We start from the raw sequence: 24,841 nt of genomic DNA on the forward strand, positions 1-24,841 counted from the left end.
ATGAAAATACCCAATATAATCTACATTACAACGCTTTACGAAAGACTGTGTCCTTATTGCAGTGCTTTCTGAATAGTGACTCAGACTCATGAATAACTTCAGACCAAGCTCCGCTGTTAGGAAACAAAGAAACAGGAGGTTGGACTAGGTCGGGGAAGGGGAACCATGCTCCCTTCCAGACATTGTTGGGCTCCATGACATTCAGCCAACTGTCAGAGATGGTGGACAGTCATAGCTACAGGTTCCCCTTCACTAGAATCATAGAATCATAGAGTTGGAAGAGACCACAAGGGCCATCGAGTCCAACCCCCTGCCAAGCAGGAAACACCATCAGAGCACTCCTGACATATGGTTGTCAAGCCTCTGCTTAAAGACCTCCAAAGACGGAGACTCCACCACACTCCTTGGCAGCAAATTCCACTGTCGAACAGCTCTTACTGTCAGGAAGTTCTTCCTAATGTTTAGGTGGAATCTTCTTTCTTGTAGTTTGGATCCATTGCTCCGTGTCCGCTTCTCTGGAGCAGCAGAAAACAATCTTTCTCCCTCCTCTATGTGACATCCTTTTATATATTTGAACATGGCTATCATATCACCCCTTAACCTCCTCTTCTCCAGGCTAAACATGCCCAGCTCCCTTAGCCGTTCCTCATAAGGCATCGTCAACCCCTAGACTGGGGTTGTTGATCAGTTGCCATAAAGCTCTTGTTTGATACAGTATTTATACTGCTGAACTCCCAGCTGAGGTTGCCACCTTTTCCTCTAAGCAAGCCCTGTGTTCTTAACAGCTACACGATGGACAGATTTTCCAAATGGAATAGCTTTGCCTAGTGTGGGGATGGCAGTAAAAGGAAGGGAGGGCTGTGCTTGCTGAATTTCTGCCTGCTGTGCAACTATTTATTCATTTTGTCTACTATTTATATCCTCCTCTTCCTCCTCCTCTTGAGGATAGCTTTCAGCGAATAAAGCATTTGTCAGGAAAAGCTTGGTTGCTGTTCTTCCAAGGATGATGGGCATAGAGCAAAGAGGACCTTGGCGGCAGACTTTTATTAAAGGTTCTATATATACTAATAGTGGACTCCTAATCCAAGTGCGGGTGTTTGTTTAGCAAAAAAGATACCATCCATGTGCCCGGAGGCTCTGAGAAACTCCAAGCACTGAATGAAATACTAAAAAGTCTTCTGAAACAAAAACTGTTAAAATGGGCAGGCGAGACTAAGAACAGCCAAATGAGGACCGGGCATACTTGGTGACCGTACATTGCTGCTATTTTGTTACAAGGTGGGGGTTAAAAGTGTAGAGTGGGAAAGAGGGGAGGCGGAATGGTGTCTCATGGATTTGGGGCATGGCTGGCTACTTGGAACCCTGAATCAGGCACAATGTTTTGCTGCAGGTCCCACTTGTGAAATAATCTAAAGCATGCTTCCATTTCATCAAATATTGGTTTTCTAGGCTGAAAAGAGTGGCAGACAGTATAAAGCTGTGTCTTTCTACATTGCCATTTCCTCCTTCAGATGGAAACCAATTTGTTTTTTAAAAAATTAAGTCACATGGTCACATTCTCATTAAAATGCTAAGCAGAAATATTCTTCAATCTCTGAGAGATCCCTATTTGCAAAGGGATGGTTTGGTACCAAAAACATTGTATAAGATAGTGGATATATCAGCCTAGTGTAGTATATAATTATACCAATAGATATCAGAGGTTAATTATTTCTTTAAACGCTTGACTGGAAACCCTTCTCATCTCGGCTGCCTGCCTGCGTTGGCATTCAGCAAGGGGAAAATACTCTGCAGTGCTCTGAGCACAGTTCCTTGATTTGGTTTAAAGTCTTGCGTCACTTTTCCAATATCATACTTGAGCTCAAAGTGCACCATAACATTTTAAAAGTAAAATATGTCAATCTATATCCACATTGGCATGCCCAAACAATAGATGAAAACTGCAAAAACAGTAAGCAATTCAATACACAATATAGTTCCATATGCTTAAGTTACTCTGGGTGCTTTTATTTAGAAGGTGGGGTATAAATAAAATAATTCTAAATTAATGTATCATAAAAAATACATTTATATTATTTGTATTACATGTATTACATTTATATCTCACTTTTCCTACAAGGTGGACAAAGTGGTATGTAGGATTCTCCTCTCCATTTTATCCTCAAAACAACCCTGGGAGGTAGGTCAGGCTGAGAGATTGTGACTTATCCCAGGTCACCCAGCAAGCTTCATGGCTGAATAGGGATATGTAGCCTAGTCTCTCAGGTCCTAGCCCAACACACCAATACATAAGCCTGACCGATGACAGTGGTTTACCCCTGAGTAAACATGCATAGAATTTCACTGTTGAGTCTGACTGGCTGCTGCTCCCTGCCTGGAAATAAGAAATCTTAACAACACAAAACACTGTGGCCAAGCCAAGGAAGCCCTGGTGTCTTTGTAGGTGGATTTCACGCCCATCTTTTTTAACCGAGGGTCGTTTTGAGTCGCCTCTTGCAGCCCAGGCACAGATTTACCGCCTCGGTGAGCGCCAGGTTAGCCTTCCACATGCTTCAAGCTGATCATTGACGTTGACAAGTTCTAAGGCTGACTCTTGATCAAGACAAATAGGCAGCTCGCCTGGAGCCGCATTAGCGAGGCTTTGCTTGTCTCGTCCCTGGCTGAGGAGCTGCTTTGCGCGCTCACGTCGCAGCTCGGGCCCTCTTGCACTTACAGTTTAGTACTCCCCACAACTCTTTCCATATGTCTCTTTGGACAGATAAGGCCCCCCTTCGTGCACCGGATGAAGGCAGCTGCAACTTGCAGCCCAGGAAAGCACATGTGTCCCCCAATAAACTTAACGCGCGCCTTCTCTCCTCTCCTTCCTTCCTGCTTTCCCTGCAGACCTTTGCATTTGGGGCGGCTCACTGCCCTCCCTCTTCCTCTCGGCCCCTCCTTCCTTACAAGCTCCCCGCCCCACGCCCCTTCTCCCCGGGACTGGACTGGAAGCGCCAGGCGAATGGCAAAGTCCTTCCAGGCGTCATGATGGCCGCGAGGCCCCGTCGGTGGCTGCGCGCTGCTGCTGCTGCTCTCCTGAGGATCCCGGGGGGCTGCAGAGGGTGCCACGTCGGGGCTGCAGCCTCCCTGAAGCGGGAGTACGACGCCGTCGTGATAGGGGCAGGTGGGTGGCTCAGGAAGGGCCCGGCGTCCAGGCGGGAAACATAAAAGTGGGGGGTCACCCCGTGCCCCCCCCCCGAACAAGATGCCCAGGGCGGTCTAGCAGGGGAGCCCGTGCTAATGAATGCTTCCCACCAGGAAGAGGAAGGCAAACTTTCCTGGAGGAGAAGAATTGCCAGTAAGTGGGCAAAGAATGGTCTTAGGCTGGAAAAGAGCAGAAGGTTGGTTTTGAAAGACGATTGGCCAAATATAGGGAGGAAAAGACTTGTTCGAAGCATCTAGCTGTGATGGCTATGCTCATCCATAGTCTAGGCAATCTGCTAGATGGGCCACTGACCTGATGCCCCAGGGCTCTTTATCTATCTCTGTCTATCTATCTATCTATCTATCTATCTATCTATCTATCATCTATCTATCATCTATCTATCTATCTATATTGCCTTTATATCCCACCTTTCCCCCCAGGGAGCTCAAGGTGGCATACATGCTTCTCCCCATCCACAACAACCCTGTGAGGTAGGATAGGCCAAGAGGCAGTGACTGACCCAAGGTGAGCTTCATGGCCTAGTGGGGATTTGAACCTTGGTGCCTTAGGTCTTGGTCCAACAGGACATACTGGCTTACTGGTTTGGTGGTGCTATGCAAAGGGAGGACGCTTTAAACTGGAGGAAGGGTGGCTGGGATTGCCCATTTATTTGAGAGAAAGCTCCATTGAACTCAGCAGGGTTGACTTCCGAGTAAACATGCTTCACTTCAGACTGTGGGAGACAGTTTTGGAAAAGAACAACTTTAAAGAAGCCTTTAAAAAGAAGAAGTGCATTGTGGCTACGTAAATTGTGGGAGGAGGAGGTGGCCCAAATCAAAGCTGCTCATCTTGTCTCTTTGCAGGACACAATGGACTGGTGGCTGTGAGTACTGAGAACTCCTGAGGAGACATGGTGTCAGGCCTTATGGGTCTCTGGGAAGAGATTGACTCGGAGGGAGGGGGCTGCTGGTCCCTACCTGGCTTGTCATCTGGGGAAGACCATCTTCTTGCCTGGTGATTGTCAAGTTCAGCAAAAGGCATGGGGTAAGCAGCTGGGACTTCTTCATGGCTAAGGGATTGCTCCTTGCATCTTCAGGCTGCCTACCTGCAGAAAGGTGGTTTGAAGACAGCTGTGCTGGAGAGAAGACACCTTGTGGGAGGTGCAGCAGTCACAGAGGAGATTATTCCAGGTAAGAGCTGTGCTTCCCGGTTGCTGCCCTCCTGCTTCTCCAGGCAGCATCCGGCCGCTGCTCCTCAATGCACCTGACATGTCCTGTTCTACAGGGTTTCGCTTCTCCAGAGCCTCCTACCTGCTCAGTCTGTTGAGACCCCAGATTTACTCAGAGCTGGAGTTAAAGGTATGGGCTGTTTGCTTGTGCTGGTGGGGCAGGGTGAGCAATGACAGTGGGAATTGCTGGGTTCCTGCATGGTTTCTGGCCATTTTTGCTTGTCATTTTTGGGGCACCCCTGAAACTAAACCCCTGCCAAATTCTCTTCCCTTCCTTCCAAAAATAAAAAGTTCTGATTTGCTGAACAGACCTTGTATCTTCCCAATTATCCAAAGTTACGATGTAACAAAGACCAGGGCAGTGTCTTTTCACTCTGCCCCCCCCCCCCTTTTTAATCTTTAGCCAGCAATTTTAATCCAGGAAGTCAGTCATAGTTCTACCATAGGCCCCAGGTGCCATCATGGAGGGGAGTAACAAATTATCAAGGAACAATTACTGCCCTACTAGGGTAGTTCATAAAAAACTTTTTTAAAAAAATGCCTGCTCCAAAGGTCTTATCTTACTACACTAGGGATTATATAGCTATACATAAAATTTAATGCATATCAGTTAATATCTTGACCCTACCCTCCTCCACAAAAATAGCTGTTTACTTGGCCGTTTTCCTATGTCGTGAAGGCTGAAATTTCAATTCACTGGAGCCACCCTACTGCCCTACCCTCCGCTGGACTTCCCGGGTCCTGGAAAGTCGGCCTATGTGAAGAAAATGAGACTAGGCTGAGTATATTAGGCCTTGCCTTGCCTTCGCTTCGCCCCCTTGCACGCAGCCAATTTTTCTTGATTTTACTGCTGTGGTGTTTTTTTGTTTTTTGTTTTGGTAAACCACTTTGCAGGTTTTTAAAAATAAATTTTATGAAATAAATAAACAATAAATATAAATAAAATAACACAAGCCAAAACACAATCCATCCTGTAGATTTAAGTATCTGTCCATAGTCGCCTACTTGTTATCAGAGGCCCAGAATCCACATTCCTTTCTAAGAAAATACGAAATAACGTAAAACCGTTTTTTTGCAGGCAAAAACAAAACAACACAATGGGGGGCGGGGACAAGAAATTTTCTGCACCTTCCTATGCCTCTGCATAGGCCCAGCCCTGTAGAATCCTATGCCAGAGGCCTCTAAACGCATACTGAAAATTACTCTATTCTACTAGGCTTATGTAGACAATTAAAAATACATCTTTCCATAATAATTAATTTGATGATCTCTGGTTTTAAATTGTGTACGTGTTGTTATATATCAATACTGTGGCAAACCACTTTGATATTTTAATGATATAGTGGTACACACACCTTTTAATATTTTTTTAAAAGTGATTTTTAAAATATTTTTTTAAAAGTATAAACAAAAAAACAACAGAAACAATTCCAAATCCAAATATTGAGATTACTCTGAACCTCCTGACTTCCCCCCATCCCCTCCATGGGTCATAATGATCATATTTACAACTGCATATCAGTATTTATATATAAAAAAATTCCTTCTGAATTATCCATCCTTTCTGTTACTTTACAAGTGTGATTAAAATCCTGCTAATGTTTTAACTTGCTTACAGTGGTCTTGTAAATAAATTATAAACTTTTCCCATTCTTTTTTAAAGTTCTTTTCTTCTTGATTTCTGAGCTTCCCAGTTAATTTTGCCATTTCGGCATATTCCGTCAACTTGGTTTGCCATTCTTCTTTGGTCAGCGTTGTCTCTTACATCTTTTAATAAATTAATATGCTTGGATGAGTAAGCTACCAGGTTCCTACACATTCTGACTGGAGTACCCCTGCCATCCAAGTTGTAAAGTCTGAAATATTCATTCTCCATCCCTCAGTCTTGGTATCCCGTTTGTCACTGAGGTAGATAAATACTTAGAATCTAAAGGCTGTCAGTTACTAGGTTTAGGCTGAGAAGGTGAGGTTTTTATTCATTTAGGTTGATCAATGACATGTGGTACAAGCCTATCCATGTTTCTTCAGAAGCGAGTCCCACTACATTCAGGGCTCACCTCTAGTTAGGTAGGTGCATGTGGGACTGCAGCCTTAATTGGCTGATGACACAGTGCATAAAATTCTGAATGATATATATATATTTTTTATAATAATATTTATTACTTTTCCAACAATTTAAACTCTACAAAAAAAGAACAATACGATACAATACAAAAACACAAACTAACACTAACACATTAAACTAACAAAACAAAAACAAACAAAAACAATTTAAGACACATCAAACAATTTCAATATCTTATTTTTCATTCACTTATTTCAACGACCTCCTCACACCTCCCTTTTTGTATTCCACTTCTGTTAATCGTTTCAGCAATTCCTTTCCATCTTCCTCTGTTTTCTATCCTATAATTATCTTAACACATTCTAACCTTATTTTTTCTTTCAATATTCTATTAATCTATTTATACTTAATTCCTTATAACATTTCTACTAAAGCCATATAACATAAAATTCTGAATGATATGACCAATGGGCACAAATTCTAAGGCCAGTGTTCACAACTTGGTCTTGGTTGAGGCCTGTGGGCCTGTGAAGCCTCTCCTAAAATCCAAGGACCCAGCGGTTTATATCTGTATCTGCCTCACCTCATGTGTGTGATAATTCAGCATGTTCTGTGTCCAGGCCTAGAGGCTATGCTGCCTTCTGTCTTCTAGAGACATGGTTTAAAAGTGCTTCCACGTGACCCTTATTCCTACACACCACTGCTGGAGGATGCTCGGGCTGGAAAAGCCCCCCGCTCACTGCTGCTGGGGAACAACATGGCTGACACACAGAGCCAGATCGCTCAGTTCTCTGTAAAGGATGCCCAGGTATTGTGGGGAAAACTTCCTCAGGTATGGAAGGGCGAGAAGCAGGCCCAGCCCAAGACATTTTGTTGGTGGAGGGGGAATGGTCAAACACAGCCTCCCGCCCAGCCAAGTAATTTTGGCCCCTGAGGGGAAATCGCCCAAAGCATCCCTCTGGCAGTAAAAAATACAATAGTAATAATCATAGAAGTGGCTTGCTGGGTGGGCCAAAACCAATATGCTAGCTTCCCAGCAGGTGAGTTGCTGTTGCTTACCAAGAAGGGGAGTGGGGAGGGGGCAGGGAGCGCAGCATATGGCAAACACACTGGCAGGAGTGTTGGATTGGCTTTGCCATTGTGTTTGCACCATCCTCCCTGCAACTTCTTGTAACCCACCTGCTGGGAGACACTTGTAGCATCTCCACCCCACTTGGTGAGTTGCTTCTGAATATTAAAGTAAATAATTTGCTTTGATGACAGCTAAAATCAGCTGCCTTAGGTAGCTTCCTCATTCTGCCTAATGGTAGCATCGGCCTGGGCAAAAGTGTTGAATGAGTCAGGGCCACGGGGCACAGGAAACTGGGCACAAAGACCTGCAGGGACTGACTGGGCCCCAAACACGCACGACTGGCCTGTGAGAAAACATTCCCTTGGCAAATGGAAGTTGTTGTCTTGGGAGAATCTCTGCTTGACATGGCTGATAGAACAGCACCCAGCAGTTTTCTTTTTCCTTTGTAGGCCTTTCCCAAGTATGAGGCGTTCATGAACCGCTTGGTGTCAGCCATAGACCCTCTTCTTGATACCTGCCCTTTGGACGTGGCTGGTTTCAGCCAGGGCTCCCTTCTTCAGAAGCTCAGAGCCTTACGAGGCTTACGGGCCCTGATCCGTGCAGGTAAAGGGTGGAGGGGCTAGACCAACATTCTTGGGCTCAGGGTGGCCTTAAATCAAGAATGTGTGCCCACTGGATTTCCCCTCATGGGCCATTTTGTGTGTGTATGTGTGTGCGACTGAACCTCTGACCTAACTACTTAAACCGGGGTAGCTAACCTTGTTGGACACACATTTGGAAATCTAGGGAACTGTTATGGGCACCACAAAATACCCATTTCACAAAAGAGAAATTGGCAATGCTCAGCCTTCCCCTTCAAACACAAAACAAATGGAAAAATTGCACTCTCCAAACAACTAAATACGAGCCAAAACAGCAGGCCCCACCCCCCTCAAAAGTGTTTCCTAAATAAACAGCTGATGAAAGCAACACTCAGTTGTTAAAAAATATATAATTGGGAGGATCAGGGAGATTGGCAGGCATCAGGGGGTGTCTGTAGCTCCTGTGGTGCTCGTGAATGCCACATTGGAGACCCTAGATGTAGACGGTGTGTCAGAACCTCTATATGTGTTACCCTATGCTGGTGATGGGGCAACCTGTGGACCCATAATCCCTGCCCATTGGTCATGGTGACTGGGCCTGATGGGAATTAGAGTTCAGTGATGTCTGAAGTTTAGCAGGTTTCTCAACCCTACCCTTCATTTATCTCTCTACCAGCCCTTTGTTGCTCTAAGCACAGGTTGTTTACAACCTGAACAACCCCCCAGGCAGTGTGCTTGGAGGGGCAATAGTGGCAGAGGGCTACTGTTACTGAGGGTGAGGGCTTCTCAGAGACATCTGGTTCGCCACTGTGACAAAGGTGATGCTGAATTTGATAGACCATTTGTTTGTTCCAGCAAAGCTCATCCTTTGACTTGACTCTGTCGCTTGCCTGACCAGCGGGAGAAGCAATGCTCACCTGGTTAAACCTTTCCTTAGGGAGGGTCTGAGGTTCAGGGATGCTCTTTCACCTCTGGCTCTGTATTTGAACTACACCGGACCCCTGTTTTCCTTTTTGCCAGGCTTTACTCTGGGGAAACAGCTTCCGCAATATTATCAGGTTCTGACGGCCCCCATTTCCAAGGTAAAAACCACTGCATGACCCAGTCAGAATCCCTCCTCATCAGAATGGTTTCTGCTCCTTCTATAATCAATTGGCTGGTTCCTTTAGACGTTCCATACTGAGCCTGTTCCTCTTTCACCTTGTTGCAGATCTTGGATTTGTGGTTTGAGTCAGAGCCCCTGAAAGCAACACTGGCAACAGATGCGGTGATAGGTGCCATGGCTGGTCCCCACACACCAGGCAGTGGGTAAGGTTCTGTTCAGGTGCACACAGCCTTTGGTTTTTGCCCATCCTGCCTCTGTGCACACCCTTCCCACTCCCCATTTCAGGTTTGGCCCCAAACCCTGTTGCTTATGTGAATACCCAGAGCAGAAGTGGGGAACCTGGGGCTCTCCAGATATTGTTGGACTCCAGCTCTCCTCACTTCCAGCTGGTGTGGTCAGAGGTCGGGGATGAAGGGAGCTGTGGTCCAGCCACACCTGAAGAGCCTCAGGTTCCCCATCCCTTGTCCAGTCAGAGGTCTGCAGAGGGACAATGCTCAACACAAGCAGAGGTGAGTTATTCCATACTTAAGAACTTCATGGGCCAGGTTCAACTAACTAGTTGCACTAGCAGAAGGCAGCACAATGAGTCCCACCAGCACAATGGGACTCCCCACCTTCTCAGTGCTGTTGTGCCCAGGTCCTGCTTGTAGGATTCCCAAAGGCATTGGGGATGCTGGACTAGATGGGCCAGTGGTCTGGTCTAGCCCAGCAGAGAGCCAGTGTGGTGTAGTAGTTAAGAGCGGTAGACTCATAATCTGGGGTACTGAGTTCGCATCTCTGCTCCTCCACATGCAGCTGCTGGGTGACCTTGGGCTAGTCACACTTCTCTGAAGTCTCTCAGCCCCACTCACCTCACAGAGTGTTTGTTGTGGGGGAGGAAGGGAAAGGAGAATGTTAGCCGCTTTGAGACTCCTTTGGGTAGTGATAAAGCGGGATATCAAATCCAAACTCTTCTTCTTCAGGTGCTTCTTGCACTCTTACCTTATGTTCATTCCCTGCTCCCCCACCTTCCCATCAGCTCTGGCTGATCAGGAGAACCACACCCCCCTCCAGGAGGAGAGAGGAGATTGTTCCCATCAGGCAAGCAGAAATACTTGCACTGACAGAGCGATCTCCTTAGCGCTGCTTTGAATTCCGCCCCAGGCTTTTAATTTTTTTGTCGGTCCTTCGGGACTGAAAATGTAGGGCATTAAATATTGTAATAAATAAAGCCATTAATGATAACAACGTTCACGAAGGGGAAAGTGCCGTGCATTGTAACAGAGCCCTGCTTAGATGAATGCAAGCAGGAGGAAAAGAAAGCTGAGACGGCGCCAAGCCTGTCAAGCGCTCCTGGCCAGCTTCTGCCGGGGAGATGCTGCGTCTTTTGCCATGCTCTGGGAGCTCTGAGCCCTGCCTGTAGCAGCCCCTAACTCTTGGTCTTTCTCGCAGGTATGTGCTGCTGCACCATGTGATGGGTGAGCTGGAGGGGCGCCAGGGGGCCTGGGGCTATGTGGCTGGGGGCATGGGAGCGCTATCCCAGGCCCTGGCCAATGCTGCAACTGCACTCGGGGCTGAGATCTTCACGGAGAAGGTGGGTGGATCCAGTGAAGGGCAGGCAGTGCAGTGCGAGGGATACTGACATAATGGGATGGCACAGGGGAAAGAAGTTATCCTGGCACAATTCCCAGAGGGGTAGCTGTGTTCGTCTGTGTGGCAGCAAAAACAACCAAGAGTCTTGTGTCACCTTAAAGATGAACAAGTTTGGCAAAGGCTTTTCTGGACCAGAGTCCACTTTATCAGATGCACAAAGCCTAATCCTCAGTCGCAGCGACATACATATTTACAAATGAAGGTGAGAGCCTTGAAAGCAGCGAGGCCAGAGGGAAATTAAAAGCAGAAAAAGTGCAGGCAGAAGCAATACAATTATAGCCAGAATGCACACAGAGTCAGTGCAGTGCCCGTTTGCAACTGCAGTGAGAGGTGACAAAACTCGGCAAAGCTGAGTTAATTAACGTCTGTAGCGGGACAGGAAATCATTGTCTCTATTCAGACCCAAATGGATAGAGGCAAACCTCTCCATGAATTGTGCTTCAGCAGACTCTGGTCCACAAAACGCCCTGGTGATTTTCCTGGAGCAGTGAATGCAATCACTTGGTGCCAATGGGATGCCACGTTTGGCATGCACCAGAAGACAGAGGCAAAATGACACCCTCCAAAATGACAGTGATGTTGGCATCACTGGAGATTTTGGTGGGGAGGGTGAGAAGCTGAAGCCGGGGTCCTTCCTACCCCTGCTGGTATCTTGTTGATATGGGGCAGGTGAGAATTAGCTTTCTCCAGGGATGCATTTATACTCTTGTTTACTTCTCCCTCTTCTCAACCCTGCAGGCTGTTGCCCAGATTCTTCTGAGCTCAGATGGGAAGGCGCAAGGTGTTTGCCTCCAGGACGGAACAGAAGTGAAGAGCCGCCTGGTCCTGTCAAATGCATCTCCGCAGCTCACCTTTCTGGAATTGACTCCTCAGGTGAGTCCTCCCCCTTTGGCATAGCATGGGAAGCCTTGGGGGGATTCTCCAGACTTTTCCACTAGTCTTGCTTTTTCCTCTCAAGCAGCAGGATGCCCAGAGCTTGCAAAGGATGTAAGGTAGGTCTGTTTGCACTCTGGTCCTTGAGGGACAATACCAGTTTATTACAGATACCCTAGAAGAGTGGTGAGCAGAGGGGGCAAGAGACACCCCCTTTAAGATTTGCCAGTGGGCTGAGCCCTTACCTAGGAATGATCGAGCAAAATATACTGCTGTTCTGGTCCAGGCTAACTGAGAAAGCCCAGTTTCTACAACTCAGTAGCCAGTTGCACCATCTTGCTTTCTGTACCTGCAAACCAGAGTGTTGCTGTGAAAGGAGGAACTGAGCTGACCAGAGACTGAATGCGTGGAGAGAGAGGGAGGGAGAGCTGAGGATGAGAGTGAAGAAGCTGAGCCCCAAACAGTGTGCTTCCGGTTTCTCCTATACTTCCATAATATCAATGAACTATGTGTTTTCAGTACAGCTGGGAAACCCTCTCAAATTTAATGTTTAATCTAATATTGGACCACTTTGAGCCACCCTACCTTAAAAACACTTCAGGGCTCTTTGGTCTGCTGTGTTCGGGATGGTGGGGAACTGTCTGGGAGTGCTGCCTTCATAGGTAGATTATTATTATTAGCTTTTGATGTTTTGGTGTGTTCCTTTATACTTAATTGGAAGCTGCCCATAGTGGCTGGGGCAACCCAGTCAGATGGGTGGGGTACAAGAAATGTATTATTATTATTGGTGGACTTGTAAAAGGGTAAAAAAGTATTGGAAAATGATAAATAATGAATTGGAAAAAATGTTTAAAAGTACTTTCCAAAAAAACCCCCAGTATCTTTTCTGTTTGGGGATAATTCAGACTGAAATTCCCAGGTGTCAAAAAAGGTTATTAATGTATGCCACTACTGTGGTCCATGTTTTGTTAGCCCCAAAATGGAAAATGAGCAAGGTCCCAACCAAAGAAGAAGGGCAACTTAAATTGACAGAATATGTGCAGCTTGCAGACTTAACATATGGAATAGGAGAACAAGAATAACATACGTTTAGAGAAGATTGGAAAGTGTTTATTTAATATATGGAAAATAACTGTGTACAGCTGAAAACGCTGGCAGCATTAAGATAAATTCAACAGTGTAGATAAGTTTTGATGGATGTAGTAATGGAATACTGAATGGTATAGTTTTTTTAAAATATGCAGGGATTTATGATATGCAAAATGAACCATGGGAAGCGAAAAAGGGAAGTCACTGATATCTTAAGGATGTAAAAATCAGTACTTTAGTACTTAAAATTGTAAAACAGAAAATTTAATTAAAAATTTGTATAATGTGTGTGTGTGTGTGTGTGTGAAATGTTGAAATATATTATTTATTGTTATTATTATTATTAGCATTGGAATCAGAGGCAATGATCTGGCTGCCTAGGATGCTAGGACAGCAACACCCCTTTGGGGGACTGATTACCAGCTGTTAAAGTGTGTATGTGTGTGTGTGTGTGAGAGAGAGAGAGAGAGAGAGAGCGAGAGAGAGCGAGAGCGCAGTTTAACCTCCATTCTGTGTCTGGCTCTTCTCTCTAGGAGCAGCTGCCCCCAGAATTTGTCCAGAGAATCTCCCAGTTTGACTCACGCTCTCCAGTCACCAAGATCAATGGTGAGTATTGCATGGAGGCAAAATGGGCCAGATGCTTACATGCAAAGGTTCTGCACTTCCACGGTCCTGCAAACAGCAGGCAGGAGAAGAGTCACCCTGTGGATGAAGAACGTGAGCATTTACACGTGGAAGAGAGCGGAAGTCTTTCAATGTCTTGCCCAAGGGAGGCCAGCAGCACCGTGTGTGGCCAGCAGAGGGAGCAGTAACACTACTAATGGGTGGTTTTTCAAGAAGGTTTCAAGGAGCAGGTTCATTCATTTGTTTGCCTCTTCCCTCCGCCTGCCCCCCCCCCCGCCCAAAATCATGCTCAAAGCGGATAATAACAAAGAAAACAGGAATACATTTCAAGCAAACACTACAAGAACAGTTTCATCACAACAGCAAAACAATAGCAAATGTAGTAACTTTTTTTAAAAATGTGTTTCGATACAATAAATATAACAAGATTGCTTAAACGACATGCAACATTCAATAGCAAACATAACAAGGGGGCATCAGTTTCACCTTAGTCCTAGAAACACCCCTTTCCCTGTCATTGCTCAGGGGCCCCCCTCCGCAGCACTTGCAAGGCGTCCAGGGGCAAGAAGGGTAGTGGTGGCTGGAAACATAATGATGTGGTCTAAGTCTTCCCAATAAAATGCCCAGGCTGGCTGCTGGGAGAATAGAGGGAAGAATTGGGGAAGCAAGACTCCAGGGCTCCTATTTTCTCTTTCGTAAGAGCCCTGGGTTCACCCTGCTCTCCCCTCCCCATGAATGCAGCTTTCTCCTAAAACCTCTTAATAATCAAATAAGTGGTTGGTAGCCATTTTTTCCTTCCCCGCCCCCTCCCCTGCTGTTTCCTTGCTGATAGTGTGTTGGTGGCAGAGGGACATGTATCCAGCCAGGACGGAAGGACTGGATGCTCCCCTTCTCACAGATGACTGGCCTGCCTGCTCTTTCCCGCTTTCCTGAAGACGCTGTTAATAAATCCAAATATCACTTGGCTATAAAATAACAATGAGTTCATGCAGCTGCACCCGGACGCACGCTAATAAATTAGGTGCAATGTGCTAAAAAGTGCACCTCCCTCTTGCACCAAAAGGCAAGCCACTCTGACACCACAGAGGGTGTTTGTGCTTTATTTGGAAATGGGGACATTGCTTTTAGAACTTGGAAGCAGGTCCACCACACAAATGCGCATGGAGGCAGAGCAGGGGTGGGGAATCGCAGGCCCTCAAGTGTCCTTGGGACTCTTCCCAGAGCACACCATCAGCCTTACTTTACATCCTTCTTGTTTTTGCCCAGCCGGAATGAAGATCATGAGTGGCTGGGGTCTCACTGGCACTGCACCTCGCAGAGTCCCAGGTGGCCTGAAAGCAAAGTAGTAATAATAATAATAATAATAATTTATTATTTATACCCCGCCCATCTGGCTGGGTTTCCCCAGCCACTCTGGACAGCTCCCAACAGAATATTAAAAACACGATAAAAGATCAAACATTAAAAACTTCCCTAAACAGGGCTGCTTTCAGATGTCTTTTAAAAGCCAGATAGTTGTTTATTTCCTTGACATCTGGTGGGAGAGTGTTCCACAGGACAGGTGCCACTACCGAGAAGGCCCTTTGCCTGGTTCCCTGTAACCTCACTTCTCGCAGTGAGGGAACCCCCAGAAGGCCCTCAGGCTGAACGATGGGGGTGGAGACACTCCTTCAGGTATACTGGGCCAAGACCGTTTCGGGCTTTGATGGTCAGCACCAACACTTTGAATTGTGCTCGGAAATGTCCTGGGAGCCAATGTAGGTCTTTCAAGTCTGGTGTTATGTGGTCTCGGCGGCCACTCTCAGTCACCAGTCTATCTTCCATATTCTGGATTAATTGTAGTTGCCAGGTCACCTTCAAAGGTAGCCCCACGCAGAGCGCATTGCAGTAGTCCAAGCATTGAAAACGAGGGGGAAGAGGTGGGAGTTTTGGGGCTTAGCACAAAAGACTTGGGCCTTGGGCCCCCTTTGCCCCTCCCCTGACATCACCCCTCACCCTCCGTTCCTTCTGTCCACAGTGGCTGTGGATCGGTTGCCTGATTTCCGAGCAGCCCCCAATGCCAGGGATGGCTGCCCCTTGCCCCATCACCAGTGCTCCATCCACCTCAACTGTGAAGACATACAGCTCTTGCACCAGGCCTTTGAGGACGCCTGCCAGGGGAGACCGTCAAGCAGGTATGGGTGGGAATGCTAATCCCGCAAGGACTGACTGGCACAGGTGGGCAGGATGGGGAATCCTTTAGCTAAAATTGGCCCCATCCTAGCCAAGGAACAAGAACAGCCAAGGGAAAGAGTGTGCTTAACACTGAGTTACAAGGGGCTCTTGTCTTGTGTCAAACAGCTGTGAGTGGACCTTGGTTGCTGCTTTCTTGCATCTGTAAAGCCCTGCCAGGCAAGTCCCCTGAGTGACCCAGGGCCTCATGTCCTGTTTCCTAACACTGCACTTGTTTGCGAATCAGAAGAGCCCAGATTTGTCTCCCTCGTTGTTGCCAAAGCCCAAGCGGAGATCAGCTGTAAGAAGGGAGAGAAAATGTAAAAATTGCAGAGGAGAGCTGACCGCTGCAGAAACCCACATTGCTCACAGCAGCCTCGTTTTGGCATAGTTCCTAGTCTCAAGACCTTACCATGATATGATCCTGGTCTAATGAGATAAAACTCCTCTTCTCGAAAAACAAATGGATATTGTCAAGTTCTTCTCCAGCATATTTATAATCCTGTGTGTGCTTTGGGAAGCACTGTTTCCTACACACACAATTAGCTGTTTTAGACGCTGGAGTGTCTGCCAGCCATCTACCCCAGGGACGAGTGCAGGTCAGACACTTTCATTTAGATGCACCTCCTGCATCGCCGGCTTTTGGCAACCGTTCTGCTCTGCCTTCCATTGCAAACTCCCTAAAACAGCAAAAGGCTCTGCTAGGTGTCTGCACCACCACCCTGTGTTATTATCATTTGTTCAGCCCTTTAAGAGCAGAATATAAATGACATTCCCTCTTGCAGTTCACCTTGGAGTTCAACCTCTTATAGTGTCCATTGTACAGAAAACAAATAAACATGCATTCATGTTTACCTAGAGGTCAGCTCCACTGAGCTTAATTTTACTTACTCCTAGACATATGTGCATAGAATTGCATCCTTGGGCTTTAAGCATCGTGTTCTTAACAACATGTTAGATTAAGCTGGAAAATGAAAAGCTGCATCTTTCAGATTCAACACTCTCAAGCCCTGGGCCACATCTGTCACAAATACAGTACATGATTCCCTCCTCAACGTTTACTGTATTAGTTTATGGGAATAACCGTTGCTCAATAACTTTTTTTTATTTTTGCAAGATCAGCACCAAGCAAGTAGGAAGTATGCAGCATTGTCCTGCATTGTTATCGCTCTACATACTACAGGTCTTTTCAATGAGTTATTTCCAGGCTTGTGGCCATCTTCTCTTCTAAGTATGTGTCCCCCTTACATCCCCTTCTACTGCAACAGTGATGGTGGCCTTCCAGAAATTGCTAGACTCCAACTCCCATCATCTCCAGCCAGCATGGCCAGTTGTCAGGGTTGGTGGGAGAGTCCAGCAACATCCACAAGTTCCCCAGCCCTCCATTACGCGATACCTGCAGGTCTACAGCCAGAGTAGGGTCACTGCTGGTGCTAGATGGAAAGTTCAGTAGGGCTGAAGCAGCTGCACTGAGGTTCTTCTGGACTTGACCCCAAGGATTCCTGCTTGGCCTCTTTCTGCCGTTCCAGGCCCATGATTGAACTGTGCATCCCGTCTGCCCTGGACCCCACACTGGCTCCGCCGGGCTGCCATGTGGTCTCTCTCTTCACTCAGTACACCCCCTACACGCTGGCCGGAGGGAAGCAATGGGACGACCGTGAGCGTGAGGACTATGCTGACCGAGGTACAGCCATTGCACGGAGGACTGGCAGGAGCAATGGTGGTTTTGCGCTGCCTCTCAAGAAAGGGGAGAATTTTCCAGTCTTGGGAAGGCTTACCACCACCCCAAACCTTACTCCATTGGGCCATGTCTCCCATTTGGACACCCTTCTACCCTATGCTTCGCACCCCTTCTCTTTGGAGAGAGAACTCTCCTGCTTAAAACTGTGTAGCACAATCTTCTCTTGGTCTAGATGTTGCCCACTGGTCTTCCATGAGTCTCAGGGGTGGCTGGAGACCAATGCCCAGGGTCAGCTGAGAAGGGATTTCTCCATGGTGCCCAAGTGTGATTGTCTAGTCTTAGTGACTCTTGGGTGCTGAAATTCCAGTTGAATCCCTGTCAGAAAACCAGGTGGTTTTTTGGGGGGTGGGGTGGGGGTGGATCCTGGATGACTAATACCTAGCCTTCCTTGAGGTAACTCTCAGTCTTTCCCATGTGGCATCTCTTCCCCTTGTAGTCTTTGATTGTGTTGAAGCCTACGCCCCTGGGTTCAAGGCCTCTGTCGTCGGCAGGGATGTCCTGACGCCTCCAGACCTTGAGCGGATCTTTGGCCTGCCTGGTGGGGTATGTATTGGCTGAGAATCTCTGCCCATAGACTCTCCTGCCCAGCTTCGCCTTGCCATGCCCTTCCAGGGCAACCTCCCCAAATTGACTGATATGGCTTAGATGTTGCAGATGAGTTTTAACACCCGCACAGACGTCTGCCCCAGCTGCCTCCCATCTCCCAGCCTCCACTTCTCGACTCCCTTTGTACTGGGAAGCAGAGACAGAGCACTGCTGCTTCCCAGCTACCTTGTCTGATGCTGCCTCTGGTTTTCAGAACATATTCCATGGAGCGATGTCTCTGGACCAGCTGTATTTTGCCCGGCCAGTGCCTTCCTATTCCAGCTACCGATCTCCAGTGGAAGGCCTCTACCTCTGTGGAAGTGGCGCCCATCCCGGTACGTATCTGGCAGGGGCAGTGCAAGGCCAGACGAGGCGTGTCTGTGCTGCTGCAACAACGAGGGAGAGAGCCTGGCCTCGGTGGGAAGGGGGTGGCTAGAGAGGACCAGGGAGGAGGGTGGGGCGTCTGGTTGCGTTCAAGGTCCACATTTTCCTAAAAGCACACTGGATGCCGCATTGCTGTGGGGTGAGTTTGCCATGCTCCTCTAAGGTGTCTCTAGAGCTGGGTCTCAGGCTGTGCCTCTGGGGAGAGGAGCAGAAGGCCTTCTTTGCCCAAGGACAAGAGAGAGAGGGCACTCCATGGGTGCCCCACCCTGGAGTGGGTGGAAATGATGAGGTTTTTTTACTCTTAAAGATCCTGCCTGTGTGTGTAAGCCTGCTTGTTTAATTTTTCAATGTACAGTGGTACCTCAGGTTATATACACTTCAGGTTACATACGCTTCAGGTTACAGACTCCACTAACCCAGAAATAGTGCTTCAGGTTAAGAACTTTGCTTCAGGATGAGAACAGAAATCGTGCTCCAGTGGCGCAGCAGCAGCAGGAGGCCCCATTGGCTAAAGTGGTGCTTCAGGTTAAGAACAGTTTCAGGTTAAGTACGGACCTCCGAAACGAATTAAGTACTTAACCTGAGGTACCACTGTATTTCTTTACATTTCAGTTTTGCCTTTTGCCCCACCCACTTCATCTTTTTGCCCCGCCCACTCTTAGAATGTGACCTTCCTCAGAAGGTTGGGCTTATAGAGGTTTCCCACCCCTGCTGTAAAGGGCAGACACTTGTGTGTGCTGACCTTTCCCCCTGTGCTGCAAATCCCAATGAAACCCCTCCTCTCCTCTCTTTACTTCACCTCAAGGAGAAGGGGTTTTTCACTGTGACAGGAGAAAGGGTCAACACCACTGAACCTCTCCCCCATAGCTTCTGTTTAAAACAAAACAAGCAAAATTCAACATGTACATCAAATGCAAGCACACATTTTATGTGCTGTGTCAGTGGCTTTGGCTTGGGTCTGCCTGGGATAGGTAGAGCTTTTGGTGTCTGGAAGGATAAATGGAGACATTCCCTGCCTTGTCTTCTGCCTCCTCCCTCCTGGCTAACGTTGGCTTGGGACTGGTATTGTGAATCTTCTCTGTGGGGCATTCTTAGGTTGTTTGAATGCTTTCTTACGACGCAGCTCAGAAGGGGAACGAAAGGAGGTGCTCTCCCTTCTCTGGGTTCTTGCTGTGAGGAATTTTAGTCCCTTCCCATTCCTGCCTTGCTAGGGGGTGAGTGAACTGGGTTCAAGGATTCCCAGTGGCAAATACCCACTAGAGTTCTACCATTTGGCTTGCTGGCTGTGGACTTGGTTAAGCTGCTCACCCCATTCTTGCAACATCTCCCTTTTCTTCCACAGGAGGAGGTGTCATGGGAGCGTCAGGGCGGAATGCGGCTAGAATGGCTCTGGAGGATTTTAAGAAGCTGTGACCTCCCCAGCAGGACCCTTGAGCTGCCCTGGCTCAGGAAAAGGGATGGACAGGAAGCCACTCTGTTGCATTCTGTCTCTGGGCCCAGTGCTAGAGAGATCTCTCTGGTCTTTTGCTCTGGGTATTGCACAGCCATGGAGCAGGAGGTGGGCACTGCTCTTGCAGATAGATGGACACAAGTGTGCCACAAGCATGTTTGCAAAATGCTCTTGCTACCATTACCTCTCCCAGCTTTATAAATCAGCTAATGTGCTCCTCCTGAATGCTCCTATTGTACCCGAGGCTGCAGTTTCTTGCAAAGGCTCCGCTTTCTGCTTCCTTCCTCCTTGGGCTGGTTGGGAGATGCATCCTGTGCTTCCTGCTACAGGAAAAGGCAAAGTTTAGAGTCCTGGGTGAGGCTGGCTCCTGAGTAGAGCCTGGGTATTTTAGTAGAATAGGGACCCACTGGGTTAAAATGCCCTGCAACAGCAGCAGCATTTATTCTGAAAGCCCGTCTCTGCTGCCAAACTTAGGAAATAGGAGTCTGTCTTTGAGAGTCTGACCATTGGGTCCATCTAACTCAGGAGTGTCTGCACCGATTGGCTGTAGCTCTCCAGGGTTTCAGGCAGGGATGCTCTCCAAGCTCTGCCTGGAGATGCCAGGGATTGAACCTAGGACCTTTTGCATGCAGGCAGATGCTCTGCCGCTGAGCTTACATGCCTTCCACCCCAACTTACAAGACAGCATCTTGGCTTCGGTTCCTTAATGCGCTAAAACACAGACATTCTGCAAACGTGGCTCCAAACACTGAACAAACTGTCCTGAGAAACAGCTTAAGATCTACACATCTCTGGAAGCTCAGTGTTTCATGCCACCTCAATCTCAGAGCGGTGCAGGATCCAGAGTTTCCAGGGTTTGTGTTTCCTTTGGAAATGAGGCACAACAGAGACTGTGGTGTCTTTATGATATATCGTTTATTTACACACATATACAACCTGAGCCTGCGATAGAGGGGTTCCCAGCATCAACACCACCCAAGAAGGTCTTGTTTTTCCTCATAGCCACAGCTTTGGCATCCAGCAGAAATCAATCATTGCTCTGCTTCTCTCCCTTTCCAGCTTGCTGCTTTGCTTCTAGTTCACATCACTACAACTCTCTGCCCTCCACTCTGCCTTTGTCCTTCTAAGTACCCACCACCCACTTGCACAGAACCCCTTTCCTTTGTTCCCCATAATGGCCCATTGCCCATGCTATTGCCTCAACAGGAAGCTAGCCTGGCTTATGTTTTAACACTTGCTGGGTCCAGGGGTTAGGAGTGTTCTAGCATATAGCCTATTCCCCACCCCCAATTCATAACACAAGAAACAAGGCCAAGTTGTTACAGTGCTGCCTTAGCTAAGGGGCAAGGAGAGTCGGCTGCTATTCGTGTCTGTTGACCTTGTGCTCCCTATCCAAAGCCGGACATGCCTGGCTGAGCCCCAGTCCAAAAGAGCCATATTTCTCACTAGCAAAGAGCAGCTGCTTGCAAACACCTCTCTGCATCCGGACTGCAAATCCAGCTTAGGAAGTGGCCGGTAGCCAGCTGTCCTCTCTGGCAAGAGCCACTGTTGGGTTTTGTGCCCGAGGCAGCCTGAGGATCCCACGAATCAGTTGCACTGGCTTTCATCCAGTTCCATCCCATTGAAATCAATGGGGATAAATCAGCTTAAATCTAAATACTCTGCTTTAATTGGCGGATGGAACCTAGCCAAAGTGTGTTGACACAATAAGGAAAAATCGATAGCTAACTTTCCTCCCTAGCTATGATGGATTGATTTCATGTGAAGAAATGATTGTAAAATCATTGCCAACGGTACACTTAGAAAATATATGTCCAAAGATTAAAGAGTTTTTAAAAGACTGAGAACCCAATCTTCCTTTGTAATAATCTCTCTCACTTTTGGGGGGTGGGGGAGGGGGGAACTCTGCCACTGACCCCTGGGATGAGAAAGGCAGCCAAAATGCAACATCTTTGCCGGTGAGGTTGCCAGCAGTCACAAGGTGCTGTTTTCCCAGGTATTCTTGCTGAGCACAATATCCATTCATTCCAATGCGGCACAAAACTCAATTGAAATAAATGGGGGTTGTGTGCAGCAGTTGACGGACTTTCCCAAGGAGAAAAGTCTCGTGCTGACGGATGTCTTGGTGTTATGTAATGCTCTGCAACTGATGCCGTTTAAGTTAAGCGTCTTACACAATGAGAATGTCAGAAAGTTGCTTTGAAGAAACGCAAAGCACGTTCCATACAATAAATAAATGCCAAGAGCTGTGAGCAGAGCTCTCTCCTACTCCCCCCTCCCCACCCCCACCCCCGCCGGAGGGGCTCCCTAAACATTGTCAACTCCAGAATATGCTGGCTCAGTCAAAATGCAACCCACGAAACTTCTCTTGCTGCACCATTGCCCTGCTGATTCATAATCTGGCATCTTTCCCCTTACAACCTCTCTACTCCTTTCTTTTTAGTGTTTGCTTTTCCAGTGTATGACAGTGACTGGAGTTAGAAGTGCAAGAGCAATTAATTTTGCCTAATGGCAAATTATAAGCTGATAAATTCTCTGTGCCCTGGGTCTCGGCTATGTAATGCTGCCCCAGCACTGCCATATTTTGAAGAGAGAAAAAAGAGGACACATTTGCCGACTTCTACATTTAACTATGGATCGCTATGACGACTCTACCCATGAAAAAGAGGACATATGGCTACCCTAGATGTCTGCCAGTGGATGCTTCCGCAGACAGGACTTTCCCCTCTCTGAAAGAGCCACAGCACTGCCTGATGAAAGCGACACAAAACCCACCTTAACTCCTTTGAACGTCCGCTCCGTGCCTGTTGGACCAATCGCTTCCGCTAGGTGGAAGCATTGCTCCTTTAGCATAATTTAGCAATGTTTAACAAGCGCAAAGCCAAATACAGCAACGATAACTACCTAGCTAAGGCAGTTCCATACTTCTCATTGTTTTATGTCATGCCGGCCTTATGTACAGCTATTTTAGCATCGCCAGCAGTAGCTGGCAAGCACTGTGCCCGCTGCATCGAGGCTGACGGAAGGCCTTCCTGTTTCGCTATAACATGGCAGGGATGATGAACGCGGTGTTGGAGCAGGGCCCTGGTAGGAGCTGAGAAGCAGGCAGGTTTCCCATGGCCTACGAGAGCCACAACTCCCCAAAGCAGGAGCTGCTGATCCCGGCTAGTGCCTCTTGACAGCTCAGGTTCCTTAAGTTGGTGGAGCAGGTCACCCGAGGTAATAAGAATACTAACCTCAGTGCTCCCAAGAAGTGGAAACCCTTCTTCACTCAAGGTGTCCCTGCTTTTCCGACACCAGAGGGCAGATGCATGCGTCATGATTTCCTGCATGGAAACCAGTATGACTGACGGCCCTTTGTGGACGTTGTCTTCCCAGTCAGCTTACCCAGGAGGAGGAGAGGGCTGAAATGTCATATGCTGCACTTCAGGGTTTCAGACACACCCAAAGCACTGAGGCTCCTTCTCTTGCTCAGCTGTCCATGCCTCCCTCCCTGCCCCTCTGCCTCCTCCCTGGCCTCTGATCACCCATCCTTTATTTGACTTTGGGTTAAGCATCCCTGCAGTCCCAGGAAGATGCCACTGCTCTCTTCACTTTGCCATTGGCTCACTCCCCACACCCTGGCTGCCTCTGGGCCAATGGGATTGCTAGAAAGCACAGCTTCTGAAATGTTTTTAACTCACCCCCTAAAGGATGAAGTACCTTGCTCAGTTGTTCTATACATTTTATATTTGAATCGTTCGCTATGTGCAATTGTTTAAACTTTTTCTATATGTAGTAGTTTTATCACGTGTGGACACTATTGTAAGTCGTTCTCAGATGCCTAATAGGGAGAGGTTCATAAATGAGAATAATAATATTGGATACATAAATGAAATAATGATGTTCTTGAGGAGCATAGGAAGCTGTTACAGTAGTTACACTGTTTTAAAAATACAGTTGAAACCATTTACAGTCAGAAGAATGAGAAGGGTCCTAAGACATCACCTATAAGGAGATTCCGACTAAACATCAGGAAGAACTTTCTGGTGGTAAGAGCTGTTTGACAGTGAATTGGTCTCCCTCAGGAGGTTGTGGACTCTCCTTCCTTGCAGGTTTTTAAGCAGAGGTTGGATGGCCCTCTGTCATGAGTTGAGATTCCTGCATTGCAGGGGGTTGGACTAGATGACCCCCGGGGTCCCTTCCAACTCTACAATTCTGTATACTTATCTCAGCTGTAAAAAGCCAGGGTAAAGAAATGCTTCTTTAGCATATGTTGAAAGCTTTGCTAGGTGTACCTCTATGTGGAGGGAAGAAGACAGCTTAGGGGCTGCCACAGAGAAGAATCCCTCCCAGATAGCCACCCCCCCAAAAAACACACACATTTTGGGGTGATGGAATTTCCAGTAGCAGCCCCCAAAAAGAAGCATTGTATGAAGAAGTTCATAGACCCGGCTTGGCACTGACTGCAGGCTTGGCACTCTGGGCAAGGTATGGCTCACAACACAGGCTTCCCTGAAATACCCATCAACTTTAAATTTTAATCCAAACCAGGCTACAGGGTGCTTTCTGAAGAGGAGATGGCAGCCTCCAGCCTCCTATTGCACAGCATCTTGCCCTGAGTCTCCCTCCTCCCTGCCATCTTCTCCCTGCCTGCCTTTGTGGGAAGAGGAGAAGCAGGGAGTGTTTGTGTGGCCTAAAGGTGCCCTCCCCATCCCTGCCAGCTCTCGCAGGCCAGCCGTCAGCCTCCGCGGGGAGCTGAATGCTCTTCTATCCGTTGGCTCGGCCTCCGAAACCTCTTCCTCCTGCTGACGCTTCTCCCAATTGAACTCTGCGCCCTGCCTCCCACCGGCCCCTAAATAAAATGTCTCTGGAACGAGGTGCTGCACCTGAGACAGCTATATAAATATTGACGGGATGAGAATAGCTCCAGGCGGAGCTGTTTTTAGTGCTGCCTGAGCTGCTCCCTGGCCTTAACCACAGAACATCCCGGGCCAAGGGCCTGACACGTGCTGAGGCAGCAGCTGACAGGGAGGACCAG

At 47.6% G+C, this 24,841-nt stretch overlaps 1 protein-coding gene across 8 annotated transcripts; it reads left to right on the plus strand.

Annotated features, from left to right (window-relative positions):
- Positions 1-2,945: 2,945 nt before the first annotated feature.
- Positions 2,946-21,668, plus strand: PYROXD2 (pyridine nucleotide-disulphide oxidoreductase domain 2). Of its 8 annotated transcripts, none has more exons than XM_028730586.2 (16): positions 2,951-3,160; positions 4,045-4,064; positions 4,278-4,371; positions 4,466-4,539; positions 7,127-7,282; positions 7,996-8,149; positions 9,148-9,209; positions 9,338-9,435; positions 10,664-10,805; positions 11,603-11,737; positions 13,360-13,432; positions 15,468-15,624; positions 17,191-17,345; positions 17,839-17,945; positions 18,202-18,322; positions 19,714-21,668. In XM_028730586.2, the coding sequence occupies exons 1-16, from the start codon at positions 3,022-3,024 to the stop codon at positions 19,782-19,784; spliced, it is 1,758 nt and encodes a 585-aa protein (XP_028586419.2). In that variant the 5' UTR covers positions 2,951-3,021; the 3' UTR covers positions 19,785-21,668. The 8 variants fall into 8 exon arrangements, with proteins under 8 accessions (XP_028586424.2, XP_028586419.2, XP_028586420.2 ...); XM_028730587.2 differs by having other exon boundaries at positions 13,366-13,432; XM_028730588.2 differs by lacking the exon at positions 2,951-3,160 and adding an exon at positions 3,185-3,334.
- The last annotated feature ends 3,173 nt before the right edge of the window (positions 21,669-24,841 follow it).

Source organism: Podarcis muralis, chromosome 6 (genome assembly GCF_964188315.1).
Source record: "Podarcis muralis chromosome 6, rPodMur119.hap1.1, whole genome shotgun sequence".
NCBI classification, from domain to species: Eukaryota; Metazoa; Chordata; class Lepidosauria; order Squamata; family Lacertidae; genus Podarcis; species Podarcis muralis.